This window comes from Macaca mulatta, chromosome 16 (genome assembly GCF_049350105.2).
Source record: "Macaca mulatta isolate MMU2019108-1 chromosome 16, T2T-MMU8v2.0, whole genome shotgun sequence".
Classification (NCBI taxonomy): Eukaryota; Metazoa; Chordata; class Mammalia; order Primates; family Cercopithecidae; genus Macaca; species Macaca mulatta.
The window spans coordinates 16,817,288-16,834,285 of record NC_133421.1 but is presented as its reverse complement, the minus strand read 5'-3'; the positions used below and the strand labels follow the sequence as shown (position 1 = coordinate 16,834,285).

Sequence of the window (16,998 nt, the reverse complement as noted above, 5' to 3'; positions counted from 1 at the left end):
GTTTGAACATATTCAAACATATTTGAATATGACATTTCAACTTTACTGGATACCACCGTGTAGCTCTCCAATGTGTAATAATTTATACACCATCAATGAATAGAGTTCCTTAACCAAACTTTTTTTTTTTGAGGACATGAAGTTTTCCTGTATTCTTATGTAATATATGCATAAAGAGAAATTAAACATTGATGTCTGATATGATTTCTTCTACTTCTGGTATTTGTTAGTGCATTGGCAGCACTGTTTTATTTCCGCTCCAATTTGGAACTGTAATTAAGTGGCTACAAAGGAACTAAAGGGGTTTGTACGTGAGCCATTCAAGCCTATGCTTGCCCCTGATTTAAGGCAGGGTGTGGAGCAAGTCATGTAAACCTGTGTCTTCTGCAGAAAATGGTCTGTAGATTTTTGTACTTTAAAATATCTATGATCTTCAAGTCTTGCTTAAATATGCTAATAAAATGTTTACCCAATATGAAGCCAACTTTTGGATTGCAAATAGAGCTTTCCGGTTCTTAAAATCTCTGTGTGATTGATTCTATATTTAGCATGTTAATATTTATAGAAGACTATTATAGCATTTTTTTCAGTATATAAATAACTGTTGACCATAAATTAAGTGCACCTAGTTAAACATTGTATTTGACTTTGTAGCCCATGTCTCATTTCTTAAAATTCTGTTTGGTCATATGTCTTAGTTTTCTGCTGCTATAACAGAATACCAGATACTGGGTGATTTATAAAGAACAGAGATTTGTTGGACTCACAGTTCTGGAGGCTGGGAAGTCCAAGATTCAGGGGCTACACCTGATGAGGGTCTTCTTGCTGCATCATAATATGGCAGAAGGACAAGAGAATGAAAGAGACAGAGGCAATGGAGGTGAATTTATTATTTTATCAGGAACCCAATTCTGTGATAACTAATCCACTCCCACAATAATAGCATTATTCCATTCATGAGGTCAGACCCCTTATAACATAATCACCTCTTAAAAGTCTCACTTCTTAATACTGCACAATGGTAATTAAATTTCAACTTGAGTTTTAGAGGGGAGCATTCAAACCAAAACATCATGATTAAATGTACAATAAAAAACAATTGCCTAATTTAGGGGATTTTTCCATAACTATTTGCAGTCATTTTTCCAAAGAATTTTCTCAGTTTCTTTGCGAATATGAGATATTTATAGCATCAGTTAATGATCTAGTATGTGCTGCACATACTCTCTTAAGAATTGACTGGAAAGGCATGGTAGCTCACGCCTGTAATCCCAGCACTTTGGGAGGCAGAGACGAGCGGATCACGAGGTCAGGAGACAGAGACCACCCTGGCTAACACGGTGAAACCACGTCTCCACTAAATAATAATAATAAAAAATTAACCGGGCGTGGTGGTGGGCGCCTGTAGTCCCAGCTACTCGGGAGGCTGAGGCAGGAGAATGGCGTGAACCCGGGAAGCAGAGCTTGCAGTGAGCCAAGATGGCGCCACTGCACTCCAGTCTGGGAGACAGAGTGAGACTCTCTCAAAAAAAAAAGAATTGACTAAGTTAGAATTTAGAGAGTAGGTTAATCATTGTAAAAGACGCACACCACCAAAGTAAGCCATAGGTTTTTAAAAACTGAGGTATTTCTTCCTTAAAAGTTTGATAGAATTCACCAGTGAACCCATTGGAGCTTGAACTTTTCTTTGAGGAAAGTTTTTAAACTGTAGATTCAATTTTTAAAAAATACTACAGGGCTACTCAGGTTATCTAACTCTTCTTTAATCAGTTTTTGTTATTTGTACATCTTTCAAAAATTTTGTCCATTTCACCTATGTTGTCAAATTTCTTGCCATAAAGTTGTTAGTAATATTGCTTTATTCACTTTATATAATGTTTGTGGGAATATTGCCTCTCTTGTTCCTGATATTAGTAATTTGTCTTCTCTTTTTAATTTTGATAAGCCTATCAAGTGGTTTATCAATTTTATTGATAGAGTTTTATTGTTTTTCTTTTCTATTTGTCTATTTTCTATTTCATCGATTTTTTTTTTCTCTTTATTATTTCCTTCCTTCTACTTTGGGTTTATTTTTTTTTCCTAGCATTTTAAGATGAAAGCACAGATCACTGATTTTACCTCATTCTTATTTACTAATGTAAACACTTAAAGCTATAAACTTACCACTAATAACTATTTTAGCTGCATCTCACAAATTTTGTTATGCTGTTTTCATTTTCATTCAGTTAAGAATATTTTCTAATTTCCCATGTAATTATTGACTCATGAGGTATGGAGTAAGGTGTTGTTTCATTTGCTACTATTTGGGGATTTTCCAAATATCTTTCTATTACTGATTTCTAACTTAATTCTGATATGGTCAGTTAACATACTTTGTATAATTTTGATATTTTAAGTTTATTTAGACTTGTTTGTGACTCATGATATGGTCTACATTGGTGAATGTTTTCTAAAACACTCTAAAGATGCAAATTAGGTCCAGTTAGTTGTAACGTTGTTCAAATAGTCTATGTATCAACCAATTTTTTGTTTACTTGTTCTATGATTTAGTAACAGACAAATGTTGAAATATTCAAATATAATGTGGATTTGTCTATTTCTCACTTTAGTTCTGTCAATTTTTGCTTTAGGTGTTGAAAGTTAGGTAAATGATTACATAAACATTTAATATTGTTAGATCTCCTTGACTGATCCCTTTATCCTTATTTTTCTCTCTATCTCCGAATATTTCTTGTTTAGAAGTCTACTTGATTTGATATTAATATAGCCACTTCTGTATTCTTTTGATTAGTGTTTAAACAGTTTATCTTTTTTTCATACTTTTATTTATTTTTTTTAATTTTTATTTTTTTGAGATGGAGTCTCACTTTGTTGCCTAGGCTGGAGTGCAGTGGCATGGTCCTCCGTCTCCCGGGTTCAAGCAATTCTCTGCCTCAGCCTCTCGAGTAGCTGAGATTACAGATACCTGCCACCATGCCTAGCTAATTTTTGTATTTTTAGTAGAGTTGGGGTTTCACCATCTTGGCCAGGCTGGTCTTGAACTTCTGACTTCATGATCCACTCGCCTCGGCCTCTCAAAGTGCTGGGATTACAGGCGTGAGCCACTGCTCCCGGCCTATACTTTTATTTTTAACTTCTTTGTGTTTTATATTTAAAGTGAGATTTTTCCTAGACAGATTATAGTTCAATATTGCTATTTAAAAACCATTTCTAACAATCTGTGCCTTTTAAGTGGATTGTTTAATTATCAGTATAGTTGGATTTGTATTATTTTTCTATTTGGGTTTCCTTTGTCTTATTTTTGGTTCTCTTTTGGAATAATTACGAGTCTTTTTTGTCTTCCATTTTTTTCCCCTTCATTATTGGTTAAAACTCTTGTTTTTTAGTCTTAGATACTGCTCCAGGTCAGTGGTTCAAAAACACTTTTATCTCAGGACCCCCTTATGTTCTTAAAAATATTGAGGACCTCAATGAGCTTTTACTTATGTGGATTATACCTATTGTATTTATTATACTAGAAATTTAAAACCATAAATTATTTTAAAATAACCATAATAACCCATTATATATTAGCATAATGTTTTTATTAAAATATTTTCTGGAACAAAAATTAATTTAGTAAGAAGTATTTAGTATTGTTTTATATTTTTGGCATAGTAATTTTTAGCTTAGTAGCTGGGCTCTCATCTTCATTCAGTCTGTTGCGATAGTATGCATCATGTCGCCTCTGAAAAACTCTGTTGTAAATTTGTGAGAAAGGCAAATAGCATCTGAGTATTTACCATGAAAACCATTTTGACCATTTCACCTCCCAAGAGGTCTTAGGCATGCCCATGGGTCCTTAGTTTATATTTTGAGAGCTGGCTACTCTAAAGTTTGCAATACATATTTTTAACTTATCACAGTGTATGTTTAAATGACATTATTTCATTTCAGTTATAAGACCCTTATCATCTAATATGGCCATGTAAGCCCTCCTGTCATTTGTGCTATGGCTACCATATAATTTACTTCTATTTTATTAATGCCACAATTTTTTATTTTTAATTTAAATAATGGTCTTTTAAATAAATTTGAAAGTTAGAAAGATTTTGTTTTTCTTATTAACACACATGCTTACCATTTCTGACATTCTTCATTTCTTTGTGTAGATCCAACTTTCCATCTGGTATAATTTCCTTTTCTCTGAAGAATTTCCTTTAACAATTCTCTTATTGCAGGTCTGCTGATGATGAATTCTTCTGGATTTTGTTTTTATGAAAACATTTTATTTCAGCTTCATTTTTTGAAGGATATTTCCACTTGATACAGAATTTGAGGCTTTACACTTTCTTCCAGCCCTTTAAAAATGTTGTTTGTCTTCTGGTCTGGGTAGTTTCTGACAATAATTCAGCACTGATTCTTATCTTTGTTCTTTTTTTCCAAATATGTCTTTTCTCTCTTATTTTCAAATTTTCTCTTTATCACTGGTTTTCAGCAATTTGATCATGAGCCGTGGAGTGGTGGTGGCAGCAGGGGGTTGTGTGTGTGTGCACGTGTCTGTGTGTGTATTTATCTTCTTGGAGTTTGTAGAGCTTTTTGACCTAGGTATTTATAGTTTTCAGAAAATTTGGAAAACATTCGGCCATTATTTCCTCAAATATTTTTGTCCTTCTCCTTTTTTTAATGACACTGCAAAACCTTAATATTGGAACCTTTGCTGTTGTACCATAGGTTACCAAGGTGCTTTTCAATTTCTTCTTGTATCAAATCCTTTAATGCAGTTTACTAGTTCCATCATCTCTGCCATTTCTAAGCCTCCTTCCATTGACTGAGTTTTCTTTAGGGGTTACATTTTTGTGCTCCTTATTACGTCTGGTCGTTTTTGACTGGATGCTGGACATTGTGATGTTACATATTTGAGTGTCTTGATGTTGTAAGGTAGTTACTTGTGGATTAGCTTGATATCTTTGAGACCTGTTTTCAAGCTTTGCTAGAGGGAGTCTTCATTACCTTCACTCCAGGCATAGTTAAGCCCTACCTCTAACGTATGGCCTCTCTGGTGTCTCTCCTGAATGCTCCAGGTGGTTGCCAGTGACCCTCCAATCTAGTTAGTTTGTGTTCATAATGTATCTCCACCCTCTGTCAGTTCTAGAAATTGTTCAGCTAACAGCTCTGCCATCGCTCTTTGCCAGGGTTTGTGGAGTGTTCCTTGATGCCTGCAGCCTATTCTCAGCAAAGACAAAGATCCCCATGTAGATTTCTGGATCTCTATGTCTGCATAGCTCACTTTATTCCATAAACCTGCTTTACAGTTTCTAGCTTTCTCAGCCTTCCCGAATTCTGATCACTTTCTCAGCTCACAAAGGCTGCCAGGCTCTGTTCAGTTTTCACGTTTTTTCTCATTGTCTGAAAATTGTCTTTGGGTACAATGCCTTGACAATCAGAGGGCTCACCTTATTTGTTTCCCTTCTTTCAAGGATCAGAGTCTTATGATGCCTGTTGTCTGAGGTCTGAATGCAGTTATTTCATATATTTTGTCTAGGTTTTTAGGTATAAGAAGCTAAGTCTGGTTTTTATTATTCTCTTATGGTTGGAGGTAGAAGTCAGTTTTCAGTTTTTAAGTATTTTTTAGTTCATGACAGTCTTGGTTTTCTTGACCATTAATGGCCCAAAATGCATGACAGTGGAATACTTTGGTGAAACCATCCCCACGTGATGTCTTTTATTCAGTCTTCCTGAATGACGTACGAGATGGCTGGTAGAACTAGAACTTCAGTTGTGGCTGTAAAATATTATCTCTCCATATGAAACTGACTGCCGTACGTGAGAAATTCTACTTCTGTGATCTCTAAACCACTATGCTTTATGCTTTAGATTCCAGATTCTATGACAAATCTCACTTCTAATTAAAAAACAAATCACCAGGTGCTTTTGTAAACTATATTTGTTTTTCTCAGTCCACATATCTCATCTGGTGTATAAACCCTTGCATCTTCAGATATCACCCCCGGAGCAGATGACTTACGGTTCAAACATGGGTTGAGACGTCTCAAGATGCCAGTATAACAAATGCTGGGAAAACTCGGGTGGCATTCTACACGTGAAATTCCGTGGTTGAAGGATGAAGTGAGCTATTGGTTTTTAGATCTCTTATTGTCAAGAATTAAGCAGGCTCATTAAGCATCATTAAGATGGCTCATGCCTGTAATCCCAGCACTTTGGGAAGTTGAGGCGGGAGATCACTTGTGGCCAGAGTTTGAGACCAGCCTGGGCAACATAATGAAATCTGCTCATCTCTACTAAAATAAATAAATAAAATTAGCCAGGCACGGTGGTGTGTGTTTGTAGCTCCAGCTACTTGGGAGGATTGCTTGAGCCTAGGAGTTCAAGGCTGCAGTGGGCTGTGATCATGTCAATGCATTCCAGCCTGGGCAACACAGCAAGATTCTGTCTCTAAAAATAAAATAAACCAGCCCAGCGTGGTTGTGGCTCATGCCTGTAATCCCAGCACTTTGGGAGGCCGAGGTGGGTGGATCACGAGGTCAGGAGATCGAGACCATCCTGGCTAACAAGGTGAAACCCTGACTCTACTAAAAATACAGAAAAATTAGCCAGGTATGGTGGTGGGCGCCTGTAGTCCCAGCTACTCGGGAGGCTGAGGCAGGAGAATGGCGTGAACCTGGGAGGCAGAGCTTGCAGTGAGCCGAGATCGCGCCACTGCACTCGAGTCTGGGCGACAGAGCGAGACTCCCTCTAAAAGTAAAATAAAATAAACCAAAGCAAAGTAGGAGTGGTCTATCACCACTTGAAGTTTCTTGCTAGAACTAAACCAGATTATTTATTGATCTGACATGGGGAAGGGGTTGAAACTGAAGACAACCTTAAGGACCCTAAGGTCTCAGTACTTTAAATTTCCTTTTTCAAAAAGTAATGGTTAAGTTTCAAATTGAAGCAAAGAACTGCAAGTGGTAACTAAGGCTTTTGTTTTCACCATCAGTCTGTAAGTTTGGCCAGTATAACATGTTTGGGAGCTGTAGGAAGAAAGAATTTAGCAGAAAGAGAACTAGGGTTGTATAAGCACAGGGCCATGGGTGGATATTTTATCATATGATCTGTGGGGATTGTGACTTGAACACAACTCTACAGATAGATTATTTTGTAGTTGGGTACCAAAGTCCTCAAGACATAGCTATTTTAGTAGTCACTAAAGAATTTTTATTTTTCTGAGCAGTGCATAGAATTGGACCTGATTGTATTTTTCCTTTTTAGTAAACAAGTCCATAGACATTAACCCCAAAACAGAATGACATTTAAATGCTAAAAGATATGTTATGGTCTGTGGCATCCTTGGCTTTCTGGAATAATAATGATCAAAAGTTTCAGACAATGGAACTGGTAAAAAGAATGAAGTAGATCAGTAGATCTGTGTGTTCTAACAGGGGGAGTGGCCCAGAAAATATACTTAAGTTAAAAAAAAAAAAAGCATGATCTACAATGATATATACAATGATTAGGATAATTCAGTTTTTGTATTAAAAAGCTTTATATATAGGTATAGATGGTATATAGGTAGAGGTATATAAAATATAAATAATACATATGTTGGTATATGAATAGGAAAAATCTGGAAAGATACAACTATTAATGAACTATTTAGTGGCTACTTCTGAGGAGTTCACCTTTGCGAGGAGGAAGGATGTTTATCTTTTACATTATCTACTTCTCTGAGGTAGCAATTTAAAAAGTTAAGATCTATTGCACACTTTCTATGTGCCCGACACTGTGCTAAGCCTTCTAAATACTTAGCATTGTCTTAGCCTTCATAACCCCATGGCTTTTCTAGGATTTCTATTATATGTTGGAGGTGCTTACAGGTTGCAGGTTGCAGGAAAGGAGATCCAGGTACTTGCCTTGAGCTGTGTTTGCATATCAACCACACCATTGTTATCCAGAAGGAGTGTTTATTTAGGATGACTTGTGGGGGCAGGGGTGGGGAGTTGCCAAGCAATCCCCTGCTGCTACCACTGCTCACAACAGTCCCAAGAAGGAAGTGCTATAATTATTCCCTATTATTTCTAAGTGAAGCAACCGAGGCACAGAGAGGTTAAGCAATTTGCCCAATGTCACATAGCTAGTAAATAGGTGGATTCACCTTATTTGTTTCTCTTTTCTCATGGCTCAGAGTCCTGTGCTGTCCATTGTCCAATGTCTAAAATCAGTTGTCTAGATTTTTAGATATAAGAGGCTAAGTCTAGTTTTCACTACTCTATCATGGTTTGAGATGGAAATCTATTTATTTATTTATTTCTTAGACGGAGTCTCTCTGTAGCCTCAGGCTGGAGTGCAGTGGTGTGATCTCAGTTCACTGCAATCTATCTGGCCCCCACCCCTGCCACTGGGTTCAAGCAATTCTCCTGCCTCAGCCTCCTGAGTAGATGAGATTACAGGCGCCTGCCACAGCAGCTGGCTAATTTTTGTATTTTTAGTAGAGACGGCATTTCGTCTAGTTGGCTAGGATGGTCTTGAACTCCTGACCTCAAGTGAGAATTCTATTTTGAATCCCTATCTGTTAAGATGCATAGTTTAGGCTCCTAATTTGAATTTGTTACAACAAGACAATATTACTCTCATAATTTTTATAAAAATTCAGAAGTTCAAATGGCCAATAAAAATGTAATCTTAATACATTCTAGAGACACGGAGATTAAAAAAAAAACTTTGTTGGAATATATTATCAATGGTGAATGTGGATAACAAATGAGAACAAACATCTAATGTGTTCGGAGCTGTATGTTTCACCAGAGATTAATTTATGTGACTGTCTTATTTTACTTTTCATTTTTTAACAGGAGAGATTTACAAATAGTGTTTTGGCATCATGGAACGCGTAGGTTGTACTTTAACGTCAACTTACGCCCACCCTAGACCAACACCAACCAACTTTCTACCAGCCATCAGTACCATGGCCTCAAGCTACAGGGACCGCTTTCCCCACTCCAATTTGACCCATAGCCTGAGCCTTCCTTGGAGACCCAGCACATACTACAAAGTGGCCTCCAGTTACCCAAGCGTGGCCCCGTACTGCACCAGATCACAGAGGGTGTCCGAGAATGCCATGCTTCCCTTTGTTTCCAACAGAACTACCTTCTTCACAAGATACACGCCAGACGACTGGTACAGGTCCAATTTAACCAACTATCAAGAGTCCAACACTTCCCGACATAATTCGGAGAAACTAAGAGTAGATACATCTCGCCTAATTCAAGACAAATATCAACAAACAAGAAAAACCCAGGCAGACACAACCCAAAATCTGGGAGAACGTGTCAATGACATAGGGTTTTGGAAATCTGAAATCATTCATGAGTTGGATGAAATGATTGGAGAGACAAATGCACTTATTGATGTGAAGAAAAGACTGGAGCGGGCTTTGATGGAGACTGAAGCCCCTCTTCAGGTGAGACCTTAGGATAGAAGGCACTGCAGTTTTATGATTTTAACCCACTGGTTGAGTTACTGTGGTTATTTATATATTGAATTATGTTTTAATTCTCTGTAGAAGCCAACTCCCATCAATAAATCTGCGACTGGTTTCAGCAATGGCAAAACCACGTCTTTTTTTTTTTTTTTTTTAATGCATTATACACTGTAAGATCAACCACTTTAAGAAATAATTCTGAATGCAAAGAAAAGAAGGCCAATTACAGAGACACCATTAGGATACACAACATTTTAAGGTGAACATGCCATCTGTATTCTGCCATTCTCACATTGCTATAAAGAAATACCTGAGGCTCAGTAATTTATAAAGAAAAGAGGTTTAATTGGCACCTGGTTCTACAGGCTGTACAGGAAACAGTGGCTTCTGCTTCTGGGGAGCCCTCAGGAAGCTTCCAATCATGGTGGAAGGCAAAGGAGGAGCAGGTATCTTGAAGGGTCCAGGGGCAAGAGAGAAAGGGGGAAGGTGCCACACACTTTTAAACAATCAGATCTCCAGAGAACTCATTCACTATCCTGAGAATAGCGCCGAGTGGATGGTGCTAAACCATTCATGAGGGATCTACCTCCATGATCCAATCACCTCCCACCAGGCCCCACCCCCAACATTGGGGACTACAATTTGAATTGAGCTTTGTGCAGGGACACAGATTACCATCTTATCTCTTAAATAGGCTGCTTCATCACTGCTGTCCCTAAATGAAAATAAACAATATTTGATTGTTTATTTATACAACCAAAAACTTTATTTTACAACCAAAACTTTATTTATACAACCAAAAACTTAATTTTTTTTAGTCTGTATCATGAAACGCCTCCTGTGTACATATTATGATTCCCTTTCAAGACGTAGTGACATCATCAAATGAGACCATCTTAGGACATGGAATTTGCTTGACTAAGTAGAAAAATGGGGCTGAGATTAGGCCAGTTGCCATAGTAATGTAGGGAGCATTTCAGTTGGTTACTGGCCTCTGACCAGGCTTCTGAATGGGCTTAAGTCATCTCTAGCCCTCAGGCTATGCGATGGGCCCTCCAACCCCTCTCCACCCTCCTCCATTGAAAGAAGACATTCCGGCCGGGCGCGGTGGCTCAAGCCTGTAATCCCAGCACTTTGGGAGGCTGAGACGGGCGGATCACGAGGTCAGGAGATCAAGACCATCCTGGCTAACACGGTGAAACCCCATCTCTACTAAAAAAAATACAAAAAACTAGCCGGCCGAGGTGGTGGGCGCCTGTAGTCCCAGCTACTCGGGAGGCTGAGGCAGGAGAATGGCGTAAACCTGGGAGGCGGAGCTTGCAGTGAGTGGAGATTCGGCCACTGCGCTCCAGCCTGGGCGACACAGCGAGACTCCCTCTCAAAAAAAAAAAAGACATTCCATGTTTGAAGATGTGCAAATTATAGAAATTATTTTAGAAGTATACATTTTGATGAGCACAGCTAGCACCATTCTTCTTCATGTTTGCATGACTTATTCCCATGCGATGAGCACTTCCCGTAGGTCTCTACCATGGCGTCTGTAGTAGAAGAGTTTAGAGAATCAAGGAACTGGAAGTCTGGTGGGTGGAGGAGTTTCTTGGGGCACCCTGCACACTGTCACTTCCTATTGCAACCCCTCCCCACTATACAGAAACACACACAGAGGCACACAATCCCCAGGAATTCTGAGAACAGTTGATAGTTCACTAATGATCTTTTTGAATTAGTTCATCATAAAATTTTGTTTAGAATCAGAAAGGATTCTACACCATCCCTGAGCCACAGATTCTTCTGAAATATTGATTTATTCTACAGTTCATTCTACCCCCGATTACCTTTAAGAATTGAAAATATCCTTAAAATGATAGCTACTTTCTTAATTTCCAGTGCAGATTCAGTTTCTTCTCTTAGTAACCCTTTCAGTGATGACTACTTTCAGAAAGATGGTTCTAATTGGAATTTTTTCTGCAGCTTTTGTGCAGATGTTCTGTGTGTTTGAAAATTTATTGTCAACACAGTATTGGAAAGTCCTTTTTATAATGAGTCACATGAACAGATAAGCTTCCAAAGAGAAAATACAGGCAATCAACAAATATAAGAAAAAATGTTAAGGCTTAATGATAAAATACAAATTAGATCAATGAAATAACTACCTTTGGCCTATCAAACTTGCAATAATGAAAATGTGTAACATTTAGAGCTGCCATAGGAGGAGAAAATGGACACTTTCATATATTACTGGTGGGACTATGGATTGGTAGAAATTTCCTGGAAAGCAGTTTGGCAATATATATTAAGATAATCAGAGTTCCCCTCTACCTTTTAATTCTTCTTCTGGTAAGTGATACTATTAAACAATTAGAGATTCGCTCAAAGATTTTGTTCAATGATAGTATATCTGGATTATAGTATACATACCATTATATTTTATGCTTTTAAAAATTTAATATTATTTGGGAGTCCTACGTGATGAAATAGTCTTTGAAAAAAGCATTTTAACTGCTGCATAATGTTCTTTCATACATAATTTATTGTTAGAAATTTAAGCTGTTTTCCATTAGAGCCACTAACATACTTTGTCTCAAAGAATATTTCATGATTTGGGTCTACTATTTAATGTCAATACTAAAAAGCATAATATAAAGCTGTAAGAACATTATAACCTCCATCTTGTTAAAACAAACAAACAAACAAAGTAGTAATAGGAGTATGGCTAAATCATATTTTCTACTTTTCTGTATTTTTTCTCTTTAGTGAGTAAAGGCATATTATTCTGATAATTGGGAAAACAATAAATGACACTTTAAAAATAATCACTGGAACTTTTGGCAACACAAATATTTTGATGTTTTTAGAGATAATCATTCATTTCTACCTATTCTCAGTAGAAAATATTTAGAAATAATATCTTGAAGACTTGTGTCTCATGTTATTGAACTGTCTCACCTGAAGAAACTAATGCCAACTAATGCCCTCAGATGCTAATTTGTGGGGATCAAGTAAATGCCATCTGCTTCGTTTTGTCAAATTTCCAAATTAGGAATATTTTCAAACTATTTTGAAGAGCTACCTCTTTAACTTTGAACTAGTAACAGAGATTCATTTAGTTGTTACAGTCTGTTTCAGGCTAGATTTTCACAAAAGGGCTGGAAAAGTTGGTATTGGAATTATCTGTTGCCTTATTTTTGAAACAAATTATTAGAGCTGCTAGTCACGGATTGTCAATTTTTATTAGTGCTTTCCATTATCTGTGTATCTGTAGGTAGCCCGGGAATGTCTATTTCATCGAGAAAAGAGAATGGGAATCGATCTAGTTCACGATGAAGTCGAAACACAACTGCTGACGGTAAATATGGGGGAAATGCATCAGTCACAAGCAGCTTAGTTGTAAATGTGTGTTGAATATGTAGAAGTAAAAAAGGATGTTACATAAAATGACTTATAAGTAAAGCATTATCATATCAGATGTTGACAGCATTTAGCAAAGACATGTTTTTCTTGGTTATAATATATATTCATTGAGAATATGAAAAATGCAAACAAGAGTAAATAAAGATAAAAATCACTTGAAGCTCTATTAGACAGAAATCACTATTAATTTTGGAGTATTTCAGTTTTTTTTATTAATCATGCTTTTTTCCCTACCATTCCGTTGCATCTTTTTATTAATCATTCTTAGATAGGCACCACCTAATTTATACAATGATGCTCAGATATGTCTTCAAGACTCGAATCATTGTATTTATAAATTTGAATAGTGTATACTCATCTAAATTTATATTGGGGTAATTTTTTTACTCTATAATTAGATATGCCTTCTTTTTTTTTTTTTTTTTTTAGACAGAGTCTTGCTCTTATTGCCCAGTCTGGAGTATGAGGGCATGATCTCAGCTCATTGCAACCTCCGCCTCTGAGGTTCAAGCGATTCTCCTGCCTAGCCTCCCAAGTAGCTGGGATTGCAGGCACCTCCCACCATGTCTGGCTAATTTATGTATTTTTAGTAGAGATGGGATTTCGCCATGTTGGCCAGGCTGGTCTTGAACTCCCGACCTCATGATCTGCCCGCCTCAACCTCCCAAAGTGCTGGGATTACAGACGTGAGCCACCACACCTGGCCTAGATATTATTTTAAGACATGATTTTTAATGGTTATGCAGTGTTCTACAATGTAAAGGTGCTATCTTTTTTTTTTTTTCAATCAATCCTTTCTTATATAGTTAGACTGTTTCCCTATTCCACTCCTTTGTTTTCCTATTTTAATAGCACTGCAGTATACAAAAATATTATTGGTAACTATAGGTACTTCTGATTGTTTCCTTAGAATATGTTTTGGGAAGTGTAATTGATATGCCAAAGTTTCTATGCATTTGAAAGCTTTTGATATATAGCCAAATTGCCATCCAGAAACTCACAGTTGCATCTGCACTACTCTGCTGATTCTCACACTAATCTGTCTTCCGCCTTCCACCAATTAAATCTGGTTTAGTTCTAATTTCTCTGATCTTCACTTCTTAGACTTGTTACCACAGATCTCTATCATTTCTTAAGACTTCAGGGATCATGTACCTGGAGCCCTTCCCAATCTCTTTTTTCAGCCCAGGCACTTTATAAAGCATTAGTTCTGCGTTCCTAAGTACTTGCCAAACATTTTTTAGTTTGGTAACTTTTTTTTTTTTTTTTCCTGGTTCACATTCATAAAGCCTGCTTAGCCTATTGCCTGTCCCTTTCTATTGATGGTACCAGTGTTCCTTCATCACCATGGCTTGCTGCCTGTTGTCTCCCAAACTCCTTTCATCAATTTCCAGCTCTTTTAAAAAAAATATCTGGTTAATAAGAAATTCCAAAGCACTTTTCCTTCCCCAAGTTTCCCTTGGATCTGTCCTATACATTCTCACGAGTTTCTTCCCTCTGCCACGAATTCTTCCTTGACTCCCTAATTTCTGCAGGAGAAAAATCCACTAAGGCCTCCCTTGACTGACTCCCTCATTTCTCAGCTTCATTTCCATCTGAATCACAGAATTTCCACTGCAGTGAATCCATCTTCTCTGTCCCTGCACAAGCTTTGCAGATTCCTACCTCTTTGCCTTTTGAAAATTGGTCCTTGGTGAGAATTGAGTCCTTGGTAGGAAAGTAAGTATGACAAGGTAGCAGCCCAGTCCTCAGAGTAATTTTATCTCCACGTGGCATCAACGCTCTGCTTTAACATCACTTAAATTTTCTTAGTGACCCATGACATTAAAGATGACAAGCAGACTTTTTTTCTTTGCTCTCTCCTTTCCTCTACTGTCTGCTTCTCTGAGAGAACTCTGAGTTGAAATAATATACTCGGGAAAGCTTTGGCTACTACCGAAAGGTTTTGTAAATCTACTGTAAAAGTCACTGTCCCTGTGGCTGGACAGGAGTGGTTAGAAATAGAACATTCTGCAGTGGGCTGTGATCATGCCAATGCATTCCAGCCTGGGCAACACAGCAAGATTCTGCCTCTAAAAATAAAATAAACCAGTCTGGCATGGTGGCTCAAGCCTGTAATCCCAGCACTATGGGAGGCCGAGACGGGCAGATCCCGAGATCAGGAGATTGAGACCATCCTGGCTAACATGGTGAAACCCCGTCTCTACTAAAAAATACAAAAAACTAGCTGGTCGCGGTGGTGGGCGCCTGTAGTCCCAGCTACTCGGGAGGCTGAGGCAGGATAATGGCATAAACCCAGGAGGCGGAGCTTGCAGTGAGCTGAGATCCGACCACTGCACTCCAGCCTGGGCGACAGAGCAAGACTCCATCTCAAAAAAAAAAAAAAAAAAAAAAAAAGAAATAGAACATTCTGAATGAAATAGTTTTGCAGTGATGGGTCTCTGCTCTTCTCTTTCTTCTTTCCCAGCCTTTGATGAATCTCACAAGCCTTAAAATAATCTGTCATCTACTTTGTCATCCTAACTGGATAGGAATTTACCATCGTCTTTCCTTTGGCCTTTTGTTCTCACTAATCCTGAGATGTTCTGTATGAAATAAATTTTAAGGCAGTTCTAACAGCTGAACTTCATCAGCTTGCCCACAAACACACTATGATATTTCCAACAGACATTTTGTTGGTACTTGGCTACATTTAGTGTTTCCATTACTTGAGTAGTGGCTCTCAAACCTGGCTACACATTAGAATCACCTGGCAAAGGTTTTAAAAATATCAATGGCTGGGTCCCACACCCAGAGATGCTGATTCAAATCTGCCGTGGGGACTAGGCACTGATCTTTTTAAAATATCCCCCAACTAATCTTAATGACTAGGCAGAGTTAAGAACAAGCACCTCAGAAATTCAAAATACTGCTGAAAGAAATTAAAGATGATCTAAATAAATGGGCATATCATGTCTATGGATGGGAACATCCATAAACGTGGATGTTCGTGTTAAGATGGTAATATTTCTCAACTTGATTCATAGACTCAGCACAATTCCTGTCAAAATCCCAGCTGACTTCTTTGTAAAAATTGGTGAACTGATCCTGAAATTCATATAGAAATTCAAAGGATAACGAATAGCCAAAATAATATTGAAAAAGAAGAAAGTTGGAGGACTCACACCTCCTGATTTCAACACTTACTATAAAGCTGCAATGTGTAAGACAGTGTAGTACCTGCATAACAATAGACACAATTTGAGAGTTGAGAAATAAACTATCACATTTACCATCTATTGATCTTTGACAACGGTGCCAAGGCAATGCAATGGCAAGAGTGTCTTCAACAAATGGTATTTGGACAACCGGATATCCACATGCAAAAGAATGAAGTTGGATTCCTACATCACAACATACAAAATAGTTAAGTCAAAAGGGATCAAAGACCTACACGTAAGAGCTAAAACTGTAAGACTTTTAGAAAAGAACATAGGCATGAATATTCGTGACCTTGGAATAAGCAACAGTTTTTTAGATGTGATATCAAAAGCACAAACAACACAAGGAAAAGCAGATAAACTGGACATCATCAAAATTAAAAATGTGGTATATTTTGAAGAACATTAGCAACAAAGTGAAAAGACTTGTGTCTAGAATATATAAATAACTCTCACAATTAAAAAAAAATCAACCCAGTTAAAAATGGGCAAAGCATCTCACAATGAAATATGACGGATAGTTATAATAGAAAATACAGAAAATAACAAGTTGGCTGGAATGTGGGAGGAATTAGAACCCTCATATATTGCTGGTGGGAGTGCAAAATGAGGCAGATCCTTTGGCAAATGGTTGAGCATGAATGACTCTGTATGATCCATAGGATCCAGTAGTTCTACTCCCAAGCGTCAGCCCAGGAGAAAAGAAAACATATGGCCAAACAAAAATTTGTGCATGGATATTTATAACACCATTATTCATAGCAGCCAAACAGTAGAAACAACCCAAATGTCTATCAACTGATGAGTGGATAAGTAAAATGTAAGATAGCCATACAATAGGTTATTCTGCCAAAAAAACAAGTAATGACGTGCAGATCCATTGCTATAACATGGATGAATATTGAAAACATTATGCTGCATGAAAGA

At 37.5% G+C, this 16,998-nt stretch overlaps 1 protein-coding gene across 2 annotated transcripts in view; it reads left to right on the top strand.

The window, feature by feature from the left end:
* Positions 1 to 16,998, top strand: part of TEKT3 (tektin 3) — a 76,674-nt gene that overhangs the window by 39,527 nt on the left and 20,149 nt on the right. For both annotated transcript variants that reach the window (XM_077970390.1, XM_015118631.3), the window contains 2 exons: positions 8,832 to 9,439; positions 12,723 to 12,806. In XM_077970390.1, the coding sequence (XP_077826516.1) occupies positions 8,861 to 9,439; positions 12,723 to 12,806 (663 nt within the window). In that variant the 5' untranslated portion in view covers positions 8,832 to 8,860. The remainder of the gene's footprint in view (positions 1 to 8,831; positions 9,440 to 12,722; positions 12,807 to 16,998) is intronic.